The sequence below is a fragment of the Protopterus annectens genome, chromosome 5.part0, assembly GCF_019279795.1.
Source record: "Protopterus annectens isolate FY-2018-M chromosome 5.part0, PAN1.0, whole genome shotgun sequence".
In the NCBI taxonomy this organism is placed as follows: Eukaryota; Metazoa; Chordata; order Ceratodontiformes; family Protopteridae; genus Protopterus; species Protopterus annectens.
In genome coordinates this window covers 1,636,862,241-1,636,878,810 of record NC_056735.1, presented here as the reverse complement: position 1 = coordinate 1,636,878,810, position 16,570 = coordinate 1,636,862,241, and the positions used below count along the sequence as shown (strand labels likewise).

The 16,570-nt window shown below is 44.7% G+C and overlaps 1 protein-coding gene across 1 annotated transcript in view; it reads right to left on the bottom strand.

The window, feature by feature from the left end:
- PAXBP1 (PAX3 and PAX7 binding protein 1) overlaps positions 1–16,570 on the bottom strand; it is a 1,009,737-nt gene that overhangs the window by 396,744 nt on the left and 596,423 nt on the right. Inside the window, exon 13 of the mRNA XM_044072024.1 lies at positions 12,861–13,060. Within this exon, the coding sequence (XP_043927959.1) occupies positions 12,861–13,060 (200 nt within the window). The remainder of the gene's footprint in view (positions 1–12,860; positions 13,061–16,570) is intronic.

Sequence of the window (16,570 nt, the reverse complement as noted above, 5' to 3'; positions counted from 1 at the left end):
CCTGTCCTTGAGGAAAATTGGATAAGGTTGGCCTATCATGAGAGCTTGCAGTTTGAGATTCACCTTGAAGATATTAGAGCAATAAGAAAATCAGTTTCCCAAGTGATGACCCTCAAAGATCAGCCTGAAAGACATTCAAGAAGGAGATAAGATCATTTTTTTTTAAGAACAAAGTTGAGATTCCCAAGGAGGAAGAATTTGCTTTCGAGGGAATCTCAAGTATAACACTCCTTTCATAAATCGTTTGACCACAAAAAGGACCTATGCTCAGAAAAGCTGAGATGGCCACAAGATGCATCTTGACATATGCATAAGGTAAGCCATCGCAGAGAACTCACTGAAATATTTCAAAATCAGAGGGGTAGACATACCAGACCCTTGGATATCAGTAAGGCACCACTTAGAAAACCTCTTCCACTTGTAACATCAGATTCTCTAGCTGCAGGTTTTCTTACCTCTTTCAAAACCTACTACCTGGATATTCACACCCCAGGTCACCCCCCCCTCCCCCACTTCTCTGATGAGACAGAAAAAGAATCCCCAAAAGGGTACTTATCTTTTTTGAAGACTTCAGATTTGAAACTCGAAAACGAAAATTTCAGGAGCCGGCCAACCGGCACTTGCGAACTGCTTCTGCTTCGGGCACCGCACGGCAAGAAAGACTGATGTAATGGCGTCGGCTGCATAATTTATATCCCTGACGACCTGACATCATGGAAGAGACAGCATCCGACGCAGAAATCCGAAGACTCTGGTATTCAGGCCGGCTGAGGGCTACCTGCAGGCAGATAACCCAATGTGATGACTGCAACAATGAAACAGGAAGAACATCTCTGCATTCCCTGGGGCTGCTGTCTGGGGGGGGGGGGGGTGTCTGCTTCCCCTGGATCTGGGCTGAGCTGGCCTGGAGGGGGCAGGAAAGGACCAGTGCTTGGAGGGGCAATGCCTACAGAACCCCGGTGGCTGGACCTGTAAGAAGTCTTTAACTGTCTGCATAGAATTATCTTTTTCTTCCATCTTTAAGACTTCTTCTGCTTTGGTGCCAAATAAGTTGTCTGTTCAAGGGTGTGTCCTATAATTTGGATTTGACATGGTCTGGCAAGGTCTGTTCCTTAAGCCAAGCATGCCTTCTAAGGACAGAACCAGTGACTGCTGCCCTGCAAGATGCATCTAGGGTGTCAAAACCACATCATAAGGTGTGCTTAGTTACTTGACTAGCAGAATGCATCAACTCTTGTAATTGTTTATATTCTGCACAAGCAAAAAAAGAAGATATTTTTTGTTTGAGGAGTTCCATGGTATGCTGCCGATATTTCAGCATGTGGAACTGACAATTTAATGGTCTAACAGCAAGAGTAGCAGAGGTGTATACTTTTTTTACCCCATCTGTCTAATGCTCGGGAATCCCTGTCTGAGGGTTTGGGATTCTTAGCTGAAGTTGCTTTGATTCCTTTAGGTCCTTGAGAATTGACCTTTGGGTCAGCAGTAGGATTTTTGAAAAGACATTTGTGAGAGTCAGGGACTCTATAATACCTGTCAGGTTTCCTGGGAGCAGCAGGAAGGATGTCAGTAGTCAGACTGGATTTCATAAAAACATCATCCACAACTTCCAAGACAGGAGGAATGGCCAAAGGTCTGTGCTGTGGTAGATCTAAGAATTCCCAAAGTCTTTTTTTTGACTGAGGGTAGTCCTGACATTCCCATTGGAAATGCTTCCTTAAAGTATGTAGGGTTTCCCCAAATGAAAAATCCTCGGGTGGAGAGGCAGTATGAATGGATTCCTCTGCATCAGAATCCTCATAAGCAGAGAGGGGTTGCATACCTTCATATTCAGATGCATCAGAGTCATCGGACTCCTGTTCAAATAAAACTACTGTGGACAAGTCTCTCTCTTTTGGAAGGAGTAGCCTGGCTTGCCCTAATAAGTATAATAAGGTCTTCCACTATTTTAAGCATTTGAGAACAAGGCAAGGAAGCATGTGCCTGAGCTGAGGTAATCGTTTTTCTGGGTGTGGTTCATACCCTGGGTCTTAGAAACTCGGCAGTTTTAGAAAACTGAAGACGCTAAAGAAGTCGTCCGTCTGGGTCGAGTATCGGTAGTGCAAAGTACTTCCTCAGAAGCCGGTGCCTGCTCAGCGGCTCCGGACCCATCCAAAGTAGACACTTTCGCAGGATCCTTAGTCGAAGAAGTCTCACAGCATACCGGACTCCGAAAGGGTCTCTGTAGTGGCCTGCAAATCTACAGAAGTGGGCTTCAGGGGCTGCAAAAGCGCCTCACTAAGGACCGAACTGACGATTAGCTTAACGGAAGCATCGATGGCAGTTTTGGACCTGTGCGGTCTGTCTCTGTCTTTATCCTTATGTTTTTTCGGGAGATCGGTAGTCGGATGGCTTATCGAAGCCATATCGGAATTCGAGGACTGAGAGTGAAAATATCTAGCTACAATAAGGGCTCAACAATGTATAGTTCTGGCATTGAACAAAGCACAAAAGCAACAGCAGGGGACATCGTGGTCTGGGCCTAAACAGGTGACGCAGTAAGAATGGAAGTCTCGGTGTGGTATTTGCTTTACACAGGCGACACAATTGTTAACTTTTTCTGACATCGGTTCGAGCAAGAAAAAAGGATCCCCAACGGGGTACTTGGCTTTAGAAGACCAACTTCAATTTGGAAACAAAAACTCAGGTAGCGGCCAACAGGCACTCGTGCGAACTGCTTCTGCTTCAGGCTCCTCGGCAAGAAAGACTTATGTAATGGCGTCGGCTGCTTGATTTTATACCAGTGATGACCTGATGTCAGTCCTGGAGCGCGAAAGCAACTGATACAGAAATACTAAGCCTCTGGTATTCGGACCGACTGAAGGCTACCCCTGGCAGGGTAACCCAAATGTGACGACTGCAACAGTGAAACACGAAGAACATCTGGTAGTAACTGGCTCCCAGCTGGAAGCGTAGCTATCTCCTGGATCGCCTATCCTGATATGGTAGTATACATCCTGGAGATTGATGGAGCACATCCAATTGTCCTTTCCCAGAAAGGGAAGTAGGAACTGCAGTGTCACCATCTGGAACTGGCTCCAAGCTGGAAGCTTATCTCATCGCCTGTCCATCTTGATATGGTAGTACGCATCCTGGAGATCGATGGAGCACATCCAATTGTCCTTCCCTGGAAAGGGAAGTATGGACTGCAGTATCACCATCTGGAACTTTGTCTTCTTGACAGACTTGAATCTGCTGAGATCCAAAATGGGGCTCCAGTCCTCTGTTTTCTTTGGAACTAAAAAGAACCTTGAGTAAGTTCCGGATCCGATTTGGTTTGCAGGGACTTCTTGGATGACTTGTTTTTCTAGCAACCTTTGAACTTCCAGGGTTGCATGTTCCCTTGGACTGGGTGGCACATCTGGGATGAATTTTGTTTTCTGGGAAGAGGTGGCATGGAGAAAAGAATACTGTATCCCCTGGATATTACCGACTGTACCCATGTATTTTTTATGATACTTTGCCAGGCTTCTGGGTACACTGCCAATCTGCCCCCGACTGCCTCCAGAGGTGGACAGGTGGGCCTCCTTTCAGTAGCGATGGAAGGGCCTACCAGACAGCGCATCTGTCGCCCTGACTCTGCGGACCCCCTCTGCTGCGAGGGCAGTGTTTCCCATTATTATTTCCCCCTCTGCCCCCTGGGGAAAAAGTCACCACGTGCATCAGGCGAAGCTCCCTGGGATTTCGGGAAGCACATTTTCCCACCTTTTTGACATTTGGGCTAAGGTCTAGTAATATTGCTCGCACCTGTTAAGAGTATCTTTTACCTTGGGCCCGAACAATGACGAGCCATCAAATGGGGGGGGGGTTGGGTAAAGGAGGAATTGAAAAGCTCTGCAAACTGACAAAGGTGCATCCAGGAAAGTCTCCATAAGGCAATTCCTGTACCTGCTGCCCTGCTTGCTCCATCGGCTGTGTAGGAGATAAGCCGCATGGAGTAGTTAACTACAGAAGATAAGGTTGCAAGCTGGAAAGCAGCCTGCGCAGCTGTAGGATCCTGTAGGGTATCTCCTAGCTTTTTCAGGAGTTCCCCCTGGAGATGTATGCTTCCTGTATCTGTCCATCGTACAGGACTCCTTGTTCAGCAGATGGACAGAAAAAGAAGTTTCTGCCAATTCCTTCTTTGTGGCTGCCGCAACCACCATAGCTTCACCTGGCACGCCCTTAGGAAAGGTTTGGCTACCGGTGCAGTGCTAAACTTATTGGGCCTCCTCAGAACTGGTTCCATAGATTCTGCTGAGTTCTACACCTTTTGACTTACTACACCTAGCAGTGGGTCAAAGGGCGGAAACACCCAAGAGGTGGAGGGTTGGGAACTGAATGTGTCCAGGTACACAGACTTGTCTTCAGAAGGGGAAAGGGATTTCCAGCCACCCCTCTGCTTGAGGATTTCCAGGATGCCTGAAAATGAGACATTCTCAGAGGGAGACCGTGGAGACCCTTCTGAGTCCTCTAAGTCCATGTCCGATGTCAGAGACTCAGGGGAGACCAAATGCTTCCTCTTACAAGTCCTCTTCCAAGGGACCTCCTCCAAGGGGTGCTCTGGAGAGGTTTTGGAAAGGGTGGGGGGGGGGGTCGCCCGAAGCTGGGGCACTGGTTCCCTATTCTTGGGGAGGAGGGGTGGTATGGAGGTGGACACTGGCCCGGAAGGGGACAGAGCAACTGGAGCAGAGGGTGGAGCGGTCTGAGAGGACAGCACACTCCTATTCACCTTGAAGGCACCACGATCCAGGCTCGCTAGTCTCCGGCTCCACAGAGCCAAGAGAACTCCCCCAAACAGAAGGTGATGGTTCTGAGGCTGATGTAGGCGCCAAACTCACCTGCGCCAAAGCTCCGAGTGGGAGAGTAGGATCTGACGAAGGAGTGTCAGCCCCCAGGATCCCTCGAAAGTACAGTTATGTACACTTAACATAAATGTAGATGTTCGAGTGTATTCACTGTTGCAGTCATTACATTTGGGTAATCTGCTGGCAGGTTGCCCTCATTTGGTCTGAATTCCAAAGTCTTGGGTCCTGCGTTGGTTGCTGTCTTCTCTTCCATGACGTCAGGTCGTCAGGGGTATAAAACATGCAGTCGACGCCATTTTCTTTAGTTTTTCTTGCCCCCGATGTCAGGTGCCCCCAAAAAGGTAGCAATATATATATATATATATATATATATATATATATATATATATAGAGAGAGAGAGAGAGACATGCACCAGTATAAACTTTACCTTCATCTACAAGTAAATGCACCACATAGGTTGTAGAAGACAGAGAAGGAAAGATAAAGGGGGATGGCAGGAGGGTAACCTGGACTGCAACAGTGAATACACTCAAACATCTACATTTATGGTAAGAGTATACAACTGTACTATGTTCTTCGTGTTTCACTGTTGCAGTCATTACATTTGGGTAGAATCCCAAAGTTATGCTTGGGAGGCTGGAGCAAAACAGCATTAGGTGCGGCTATAAGTCCCTGCAGCACTGCAGTGGCAAAGCCTGCCCTGGACTTAGAGAGGCAAATTGTAATGCTTTGTAACGGTGTGAAAAGAACTCCAAGTAGCAGCCTCTAGAATGTCTTTGGTTGGTACTCCTCTGAGAAAGGATGCCGAAGTAGCTGCAGCTCTGGTGGAATGAGACCTAATGTCCCTGGGCACAGGTTTACCATGGTGTAAGTAGCAGAAACGGATGCAGTGGCTTATCCACTTTGAAATTGTCTGCTTTGAGATAGCCTTTCCTTCTGATCCTGCAGCATACGACACTAGTAATTGCTCAGTTTTTCTTAGAGCTTTTGTCCTGCTCAAGTAGAATGTTAGCTGTCTGTGTACGTCCAAGGAATGCAGAATTCTCTCCCCTTTGTTCTGCGGATTTGGATACAAAGTTGGCAGATGAACTGTTTGGTTAAGAGCCACACTGGAAACCACCTTAGGCATAAAAGTAGGATTTGTCCTCAGAGACACCATCTGGGTAAAATATGATAAAAGGCTCTACAGCCATTAGGGCCTGTAGCTCAAACTCTTCTTGCTGAAGTAATTGCTAGTAGCAGAGCTGTCTTCCATGGAGACAGGGTGAGCTTTTCCAACACATAATTGAGGTCCCATGCAGGTAATTGTGATCTTCTAGGAGGCCTTAGGTTTTTGGTTCCTCTAAAATACTGCTTTAGTAAAGGATGAGAAAAGACTGGTGGCTCTGTACTGTAATGAGTTGAAATGGCAGAGGCATGGACTTTGATTGATGAGATAGATAGGCCTTTGTCAAGCCTCTCAGTTAAGTATTGTAATATCTGAGGAATATGTGGTTCTGCTGTATCAGTTCCTTGTGCTTGATTCCAAGCACAGAATCTCTTCCATTTGTCAGCATAAGATTTTCTAGTACTAGGCCTTCTGGCTTCCAAAATGACATCCATCACAGCTTTACTGAGAAGTGTCATTCATACGATTACATGATTAGCCATGCTGCCAAGTTCAGAGTCTGTAGCTGATTGCACAGGATCTGATCATTTTGCTGGGACAGTAGTTGTGGTCTTTGAGGCAAGGTCCAAGCTGGATATTGAGACAAGTTCCTTAGGATTGGGTACCAGTATTGGGGAGGCCAGTCCGGGGCAATTAATATCATCTTTGGCTTCTCTTATCTGACTTTTAGGAGGACCTTGGGTAGAACAGGCAGAGGAAGAAAGGTGTAAACTGACAGGTTTTTCCAACTGAAGGATAGGGCGTCCACTTTCCATGCTAGTCTGTGATAAGTCCTTGTGCAGAATCTTTTCAATTGATAATTTTGAGGAGAGGCAAATAGATCTATGTGTGGGCTCCCCCATTCTCTATTATCATGCTGAATACTTGTGGATTTAGTTTCCACTCGTGAGGATACATAAGGTTCCTGCTTAAATCATCTGCCAGAGTGCTCTGTTTTCCTGGCAGGAATTGAGCCTGAAGATTTATTTGGTAGGTCAAAGCTGTGTCCCACAGTGCCATGGCTAATCTGCAAAGGGGGTATATGAGTGTGTGCCCCCTTGCTTGTTTATATACCACATGACTGTGGTGTTGTCCATCTTTAATCAGTAGTTGTCCTGGATGAAGTAAGTCCTTGAAGGCTGTTAGGGCATTTTTAACAGCTAGCATCTCTTTCTGGTTGATATGTGCATGCATTTGATTTGGTGCCCATATGCCCTGAATGCATCTTCCTGCCATGTGGGCCCCCCATGCATAAGCTGATGCATCTGTTGTTAAGGTTTGGCTGGCAGGGGGTAGAGTGAAGGGCCGTCCCATGTTTTGGTGACAGTCCTTTGCCCACCATAGAAACTCCTGTTGCAGGCACGGAATGACAGGAATCATTGTTTCCAGACTGTGTGAATGTTGACTCGAGAAACTTTTTAGGTACCATTGAAGTTTCCTCATATGCAGTCTTGAATATGGATATAGTAGGATGTAGGATGCCATGAAGCCCAGAGCCTGCAGAATTTGTCTTGCAGAAGACTGGGTTTTTGTTGCCATCAGTTTGAAGTAAGTAGTCAGTTAGTTGCCTTAGTCTGGCGTGAGGTAAGCCATTTGGGCAGTTGTATGCAAGTTTGCACCCAGGAAAGTTATCTTTTGAGAGGGTACCAGCTGTGATTTCTTTTCGCTTAATGTGTACCCGTGGCATGCTAGATGCCTTTTCACAAACGCCAGGTGTCGTAGTAAAGTGTCCTTGTTCTCTGCTTGAATGAGACAGTCGTCCAAGTAAGGATATATTTGAATACTACTTTGTCTGCAAAATGCAATTACTGGTGCCAGGCACTTTGTAAAGACCCTGGGCGCAGTAGATAAGCCAAAGGGCAGTGCAGAGAATTGGTAATGCATTAAGCCAGCCTTGAATCTAAGGTATCGTCTGCACGACTGTCTTATTGGGACATGCAGGTATGCCTCTTAAGTCTAAAGTCACCAGCCAAGCATTCTTGCCCAGCATGGGCAGAAGCTGTTGCAAAGTGAGCATTTTGAATTTTGGAATGTCCAGGTATGTGTTCAAAATCGATAAATCCAGTATTGGCCACCAGGCCTTGTCATTTCTGGGTACCAAGAACAGTAGTGTAAAAACCTTGTCCTTTTTCCTGTTCTGGTACTCTCTGAATGGCCCCCATATCCATGAAGGACGTAATCTGTTTCTGTGCCTCTGCCCATTGGTTTTTTGGCAGGTCTGGCCAACCATTTGTCATTGGCAGAGTATGGAAATGGAATCTGTATCCCTGTGATATGATGTTCAGTACCCACTTGCCCTGGGTTATTAACTGCCAATTTTGAGCAAAAAGTGCTAATTTTCCCCCTATGGGTGCTGCCAAAAGATAAGTGTTTGGTGTAGGCAGAGGGAAATAATTGGGATTGCTTTCTGTAGGTTTGCGCTTTATCTCCTCCAAATTTGGAGGTGGATGCGCCCCATTGCTTTGACCTGCATGAGTCTTGAGCCTGGTACCTGGAACCCTTAGAGCGTCTGGATTTGCCCCTTTGAGCTCTGTCTGACACAGGAGAGGACCAAATTTTTGTAGGCCAGTGTCTACTGAATCTAGGTGGCTGCACTTGTAAGAAATCTTTAACAGTTTGCATAGACTTAGCTTTGTCTTCCATTTTCTTTAAAACCTCTTTCTGCCTTAATACCAAACAGAGAATCCTGCTGTAAAGGTGCATCTAGCAATTTAGCTTTAACATGATCAGGCAAAGTTTGTTGCTTTAACCAGGCATACCTCCTAATCACAGTTCCAGTAACTGCGGCCCTGCAGGAGGCCTCTAAAGAATCAAAACCACATTGCAAAGTATGCTTTCCAACTTGTTCAGCTGCATGCAACAATTCCTGCAATTCCTTATTTTCTGCACATTCTGAAATCAACATCATTTTCTGTTTCAGCAAACCCATAACAAGTTGTTAGTACTTAAGCATATGAAATTGACAGTTTAAGGCCCTGATTGCCAAGGTTGCAGATGTATAAACCTTTTTCCCCATCTGTCCAGTGCCCTTGAATCTCTGTCTTGGGGGCAGGGTTTTTTTTCTGTTGAGGGCTTAACTCCCTTTGGACCCTGTGAAATAGTTTCAGGATCAGCAGCAGGGTTTCTAAATAAAAATTTATGAGAGTCAGGGACCATGTAATACCTGTCAGGCTTACTGGAAACCGGAGGTAGAGAGTCAGGGGTCAGGCTTGAGTCCGAAAAAAACATCATCCACAATGTCTAGCACAGGAATGGCTAAAGGCTTGTGCTGAGGGGGGAGGAGGAGGAAATCCCTGAGCCTCTTTTTTGATTCTGAGAAGTCTTGACTCTCCCAGTGAAAATGCTCCCACAAAGTATGCAAGGTTTCTCCAAATGAATTATCCTCAGGAGGAGATGCAGATGGAATAGACTCCTCAGCATCAGAATCTTCATAGGGAGGTAAAGGCAATTTCTGATCAGAAGAGGAATCAGAAGAAATAGAAACCTGATCTGAAGATTCATAGTCAGCGTCTTGCCAAGGCCTCTTATCTGGAGGGGATGGGTATCCCTGATCAAGGTAATAAGGTCTTCAGCCATTTTGATCATCTGTTTTTTAGGCATAAAGGCCTGTGCACGTGGCTCAGGCATCAGTTTTTTAGTTTTATAAGGTGTCTTTGCATTTGGTTTTGCAGCTTTCGTCGGTTTGATATAAAAATGTTGAAGTCTGAATACACCCTCAGAAGCCGGTGCCTGCTCTGCGGCTCCGGACCCATCCGAGGGAGATACATCCGTCGGTCCAATACCTTGAGTATCATCTTGTGGCATGCCGGACTCCACATGGGTGTCGGCAGAGGCCTGTGACTCTAAGTTAGTGGATGTCACGGGCTGCAAAAGCACCTCATGGAATACCGGCGAACTGGCGACTGGTTTAGGAGAAGCTTCGTTGGTTTTGGATCTCGACTGCCTTTCTCTGTCCTTTTCTTTGCGTTTTTTATGTACTCAGGTAGTCGGATTGCTATCAGACGACATCTCTGCGTAGTTAAATCTGTTTCCAAAATACTTAGATGCAAAAATATACTGAAGCTTAATAGTGCGTTGGGTAAATCTAGCACAAAACCGACAGCCAGGCACGTTGTAATCAGGGCCTAGGCAAGGAATACAGTATAAATGGAAATCCTTATGAGGCATTTGCTTCCCACAAGTAATACAATTATTAACTTTTTCTGACATTGGTAAAATGCAATAAAAAAGTTTCCCCAACGGGGTACTTGGCTTTATTGAAGACTTCGGTTCTGAAACTCAAATGCGAATATTTCAGTAGTCGGCCGACCGGCACTTGCGAAATGCTTCGGCTTCGGGCAGCGCGCAGCAAGAAAGACTAAAGAAAATGGTGTTGGCTGCACGTTTTATACCCCTGACGTCATGAAAGAGAAGACAGCAACCGACGCAGAACCCAAGACTTCCGAATTCAGGCCGACTGAGGGCAACCTGCCAGCAGATTACCCAAATGTAATGACTGCAACAGTGAAACATTAAGAACATGGTGGTATCGATGGGATCGGAGCTGATGTCGGACCACAGAAAACTGGGGGTTTCGGATCTGACGGTTCCACCACAATGACCTCTATGCGCTCTGGCCCTGAACTCAGGTGAGTCGGAGGAGGAATAGATGACAAAGTAGGCTGGACAGTCGGCTCCACTTCCACATGGGCTGGGCTCGATTAAATTTTAGCCAAGGCCGGTGTCCTGAGTAGCCTCTTCACCACACTCTCGCCACATCATCATCCGAAAGGCACCTGGATGATTGAGAGGAATGGGTGGACGATTGGCGACTGCCCACCACAGACTGGAGAAGTGGAGACTGTGGCACGGAATGCACCAGTTCCAAGGAGGGAGACCTGGTTCTTTTATAGCCCCCTAGATGGTTCCGAGAACACTGATGGAACCGAAGGAGATAAAGCCTAGTTAGACCTGACAGATTTTGGATTCGACGAACTTGAAGGCTTGTCTTTTTCCCCTCGACAATTCCGAGGTCGGAACAGATGAGGATGCCAACTTGGAGGGTTTGTCAGCTTTTCTTGCCTGATTCCCTTCCATCGATGCCTCAAAAGGCCCTTTCAATAACCCTCTCAAAATTAGCTTATTCTTATGCTCCTGTAGAAGTCTACAGCTGAATCCATGTCAAATGGAACAAGGGTGAACAGCTCCCAAACAGTATACACAGCTAGTATGTCCATCGGTCAGAGACATTTTTTATGTGCAGATTTCACACTTCTTGAATCCAGAAGGCTTTGATTCTTTTGATGCTGCCTTAGACATATTTACCAACAATAAAGATACCAACAACAAGGTACAATAACAAGACCGCAGCTAATAGTAGCAAAAAGAAAGAAACACTCAACTAAAAAACAGACAGCGAAGACATTTTTTTAAGGAAAGGGAGGGTAGCAGAAGGAGGAGAGTCTCTCAGTCAAATGACAACTCCTCCAACTGAGGAAATGCCTCTAACTCAAACACCTAACTCCTTAGACCAACAGTAGAGAAAGGGAATAAAGGAAAGCCCTCTAACTTAAACAGGCTGAAAACAAAGGACGAATCCTCTAACTTAAACGGATTCGCTAGTTAGGTAGAAGGGGAATAATAGGCCTGAGAGGGGAAGAAAATGACGGTCTCAACAATAAACAGCAACTAAGAAGGCAGTAGATAGAGGGATAAACAAACACCAGATTCTACTCAGCTACAGAGATAACTATGCTACAAAAAACCAATATTTTATATAAAATAAGGAGAAAAAACAACAGTACAACTTGGCCTGAGCCAGTCACCAGCAATCCTGAAGCTTCAAGTGGCAAACGAGATCTGGGCAACTCTCGCCTGGCATGTTGGGATAGGGTCTAGCCTTGAGCCAGTGGAAGCTCTCGAGCTTTAGAATGCGGACAAGTCAGAGCAGAGGATCGGCTCCGAACCCAACCAGCAAGAATGAAGGCGAAATAGGGACAACATAACATCTGTAGTTTCTGGTTGCTTGAGTTCCGGTTAACAGAGTTTACTATACATACTGCTGTTAAAATGTCAGTATCTAAAAGCAATTATAATGAAAGCTGGATTCAACAAAATTTTCTTCAAAACATGTATTCCACTTTAAACCTTACAAATACAGGTTTCTCTTGGGAAGACTCAGTTGCAAAACAATCATACACCAGTTCATGAGAACAAGGAATGTTGAACTAATCAATATAATTAGAAATTGCAGTTTCTAAAAGAAAGAAAAAAAAAAACTGTCACTTTTTGTTACTTACTGATTCAATGAAAAATTATGGTCTGAATGAGTTAACGTGCAACACTTCTGTTTCAGATTTAACAGATATGTAAATATTCTCAATTAAGCAAATAATGTTTTCTATAAAGCCCAACAACTGAACTATTTAGGTAAAGCTTAACTGTCAAAAGGAAGTTGTGTAGATTTTAGAAAAAAAGCCATAAAAACAAGCACCATTCTTAATACCTTCCTGCGCAGGAAGAAGTTTAAAAGCATAAGAAAATTTAAATGAATGGGTGTAGTTAAACAAGTCTTGCACTTATCTTTCTAAGATAATTTCCTTATTCTCTCTCAAACTTCTAGACATGTTAGTTTATTTGCATAAATAAATGATGTGAAAAACAAACGCATCGCAATTAGGTTTTTTCTTAAATTTCTAGAGCAATCCATGCATGTCACAAAAGCAGCGAGGGCTACTGACAAATTTCTGAACAAAGGCTACCAAAATATTACCAAGGCATGACAAACGAGGGTGAAGGCAAATTCTGACAATTTTCGTTGTTGGGTCACCGTTACAAAACTACCCTAATGCTATCCTGCAATACATACAACAATGGAAAAAAAAATGCTTTTATGAACAGATTTTACCTCTAGTGGATTCCAAGGTATAAGCTGTAGTCGCACAAGAGGATTAAAGAGCCTTGGGAGACACAAGGCAATGTAGGCTTCCCGGTAATGTGAATAGTACTCAAGTCGCAACTCTTCAAATCGTAACTTAATGCTGTCGACACCAGAAAAGTCATCAAGTACATCTTCAAAAACTTTTTTTGTCTCTGCCAAAATTCTTTCTGAAATTTAACATAAAACATAAAAATGCTGGATGTTGTACTGCCAGACCAAAAAAAAAAACGATCTTTCACATGCTTTTCACTGCTTATAAATATCACAGGGACTACAAGGAAGGCTTTTAATGCCCAGTGCAAAATTACCTTTTATAAATTTATTACATAATCAGAGCAAAAAATGAAATTTAAAATGGAGTGCAGGGATAGTCACCCTGCATTCATAGGCTCTATTCACACTAATGTCAGATCTCTTAACTTTACATTGACTTAACTGACTCACAATAAATTAATGAAAAAAAAGTTGTCTTACCATAACGTTCCATCTGTGTTGTTGATCTTCGTTCATTCATTACCGATAGGTTATTGGTTCCGTCCTCGGAACCAAGCCGGTCAACACCAAGCTTGTGTCAGCCAAAAACTCTCGAGCCAAGATCCTACCCAGAATGCTTTGCTCCGTGTGACCTCAAATTGAGTTTGCAAGTTGACAGATAAAAGAAGAGGCTACCTCTGGTCATAACAAACCTACAATAAAAGGAGTACATGAGATCAACCGAGAACCTCCGGATGGGGGACGGAGGGTGGGAAGTAATGAATGAACAAAGATCAACAACACAGATGGAATGTTATTGTAAGACAACTTCTTTATCTGATGTTAATCTTCGTTCATTCCTTACTAATGGGACAGAGCCCCCCAGCTACCTGTATTCCAGGGTGGCCCTCATGGAAGGACATTCCTGAGCACCATGGAGCCAAAAGAAGCTCTATCTCTGGAGGCCAAGTCCAATTTGTAATGAAGAATAAAGGTATGAGGTTTGGCCCAAGTCGCAGCTGAGCAAATATCATTGAGGGAAGCCTTAGCATGGAAAGCTGCTGAAGTTTCCATAGACCTTGTAGAATGTGCTTTTACTCAGTGAGGCAAGGCAACCTTGTTTTTGTTGTAGATAAAGGTGATACAATTTCTCAACCATGAAGCCAATGTAACTTTTGAGACAGGGTGACCTCGTCTTTGTCCAGAAAAAGCCAGAAATAGTTGGTTTGATTTATGGGTAGATTCTGTCCAGATAAAAATGTATTTGCCTATGAACATCCAAGGAGTGCAGGCAATACTCTCCTTTGTTACAGTGGTTAGGAAAGAAAACTGAAAGGTGAATAGATTGGTTGATAGACCGCTCTGCCACCACTTTTGGTAAAAAGGTGGAATTAGTTCTCAGTGATACCCTTTCCTTATAGAAGATAAGATAGGGAGAGGTTAGATGCATAAGGCTTGAAGTTCTGACAAGCGTCTGGCCGATGTGATAGCAATCAGAAAAAAGAACCCTGTCAAACCTGCCTGTGTCACAATACATGTCTCATCATCTCCACTATTTGTGGCAGTGACTTCAGGTTCCCTGCTACATTCAGCCAACCCGACCTCAGCACCTGAGACAGGAAGACAGGAAACGCACTTTACAATCTGTACACTATGTTAGCACACATGAACACATGCACACTGACTTAACTGACTCAGAATAAATTAATGAAAAAGAAGTTGTGTCTTACCATAACATTCCATCTGCATTGTTGATTCCCGTTCAATCATTACGCCTGGGTTATCGGTTCAGACCTCGGAACAGTCTCGGCCATCTTCCAAGCTCGCGACAGCCACAAACTATCGAGCTAAACTCTTACCCACAATCCCCCCCTCCGTGTTACCTCAGATTGAGTTTGCAAGTCAAAGAAAGTAGAGGCTACCTCTGGTCAAAGGACCTAACGGAACTGGATGATGAGATCCACTATAAGCCTCAGGAGGTGGGAAGGAGGGAGGGTCGTAATGACTGAACGAGGATCAACAATACAGATGGAACGTTATGCTAAGACATAATTTCTTTATCTGATATTGTTAATCCTTGTTCATTCCTTACGCCTGGGACAGAGTCCTCAGCTACCTTTTTTCCTGGGAAGCCCTCATGGAAGGACATTCCTGAGCACCACTGAACCAAAGGACGCTCTTCCTCTGGAGGCCAAATCCAATTTGTAATGGCTGATGAAGGTAAGAGGTCTAGCCCAAGTTGCAGCTGCACAAATGTCAGGAAAAGACGCTCTAGCATGGAAGGCAGCAGAAGTTGCTACCGACCTAGTGGAATGAGCCCTAAACGGCTGTAGTCAGAGGGATATCGTGAGTTTTGTGAATAAATGTTACACAGTCTTTTAACCATTTAGCCAATGTGACCTTAGAAAATGCACATCCAAGTCTAGGCCCAGAACAGGCCAAGAATAGCTGATCTGATTTGCGAGAAGCCTTAGTTCTGTCCAGATAGAAACAAATTTGCCTGTGAATGTCAAGGGTATGTAGACAATACTCTCCCCTCTGTTAGAATGATGAAGAAATGTATGGCAGAAGTAATGGCGGCCAAGAACAAAGTTTTCCAAGAAAGAAACTTGAGGTTGCATGAAAAGGCTGGTTCAAAAGGATACGTAGTCAAAGCTTGCAGGACTAAAGATAGGTCCCATGGGTGGCTAGGTTCTCTAAAAGAGGGTTTCAAATGATTTACACCTTTTAGAAAGGTCTTGCATAATTTGTGTGACATAAGAGAAGAGTCATGGACACCACTGTGAAAATTAGATATTGCGGCCAAATGAACTCGAATGGTAGAAGCAGATAGGCCAGATTGGAATAAACTGGACAGGTATTCCTGTACTACTGGCACTGGTGCTGAAAAAGGGTCTATTCGTTTCTCCTTCAGCCAAATGGTAAATCTTTTCCACTTGCTGAGATAAGTAGTTTTGGTGGAAGACTTATGAGATGCAATAAGAATGTCACGTACCAGGGAAGAAAGATCAGTCTGCCTGGCAATCACCAGAAGTGGAAGAGCCAAGCTGTGAGCTTCAGGCTGTTCAGGTTGGCGTGTATCAGGTTCTGCAGATGGGAGATCAAGTCTGGAGTTGGATCGAGAATCCATGGTTGATCTAGCAGGTGAGGCCATAAGAAGGGGAACCAAATTTGACAAGGCCAATATGGCACTATTAGGATTATCTTGCTCTTCAACCGGCGGGCTTTCTTCAGAACTGGGGAATAAAGAGGAAGAGGGGGAAAGGCATAAAGCACACCTGAGGGCCAATCGTGGACTAGAGCGTCCCTGGGTGACTGTCCCCGTGGGGGAATCAGGGTGAAGTAATTGCTGCATTTGCAGTTGGTCGGGGATGCAAAAAGGTCGCAGCAAGGGAGACCCCAGCGGTTGAAAATCTCAGCCACTATAACAGGATTCAGAGACCACTCGTGTGGTTGCAGAATGCACCTGCTCAATCTGTCTTATCACGTTGGAACTCCCGGAAATGTGCATTGCTAATAGAAAGTGGTTGGTAGCCATCGCCCATTGCCATATCCTCATGGCCTCTTGACAAAGTGGGTAAGACTTGGTTCCGCCTTGTTTCTTGATGTATCAGACTACAGCCATGTTGTCTGACTGAATTGCAATAGTCCCTGACAGAAAGAGGGGATGAAATGCTTGCAATGCTAGAAGCACTGCCCTCAGT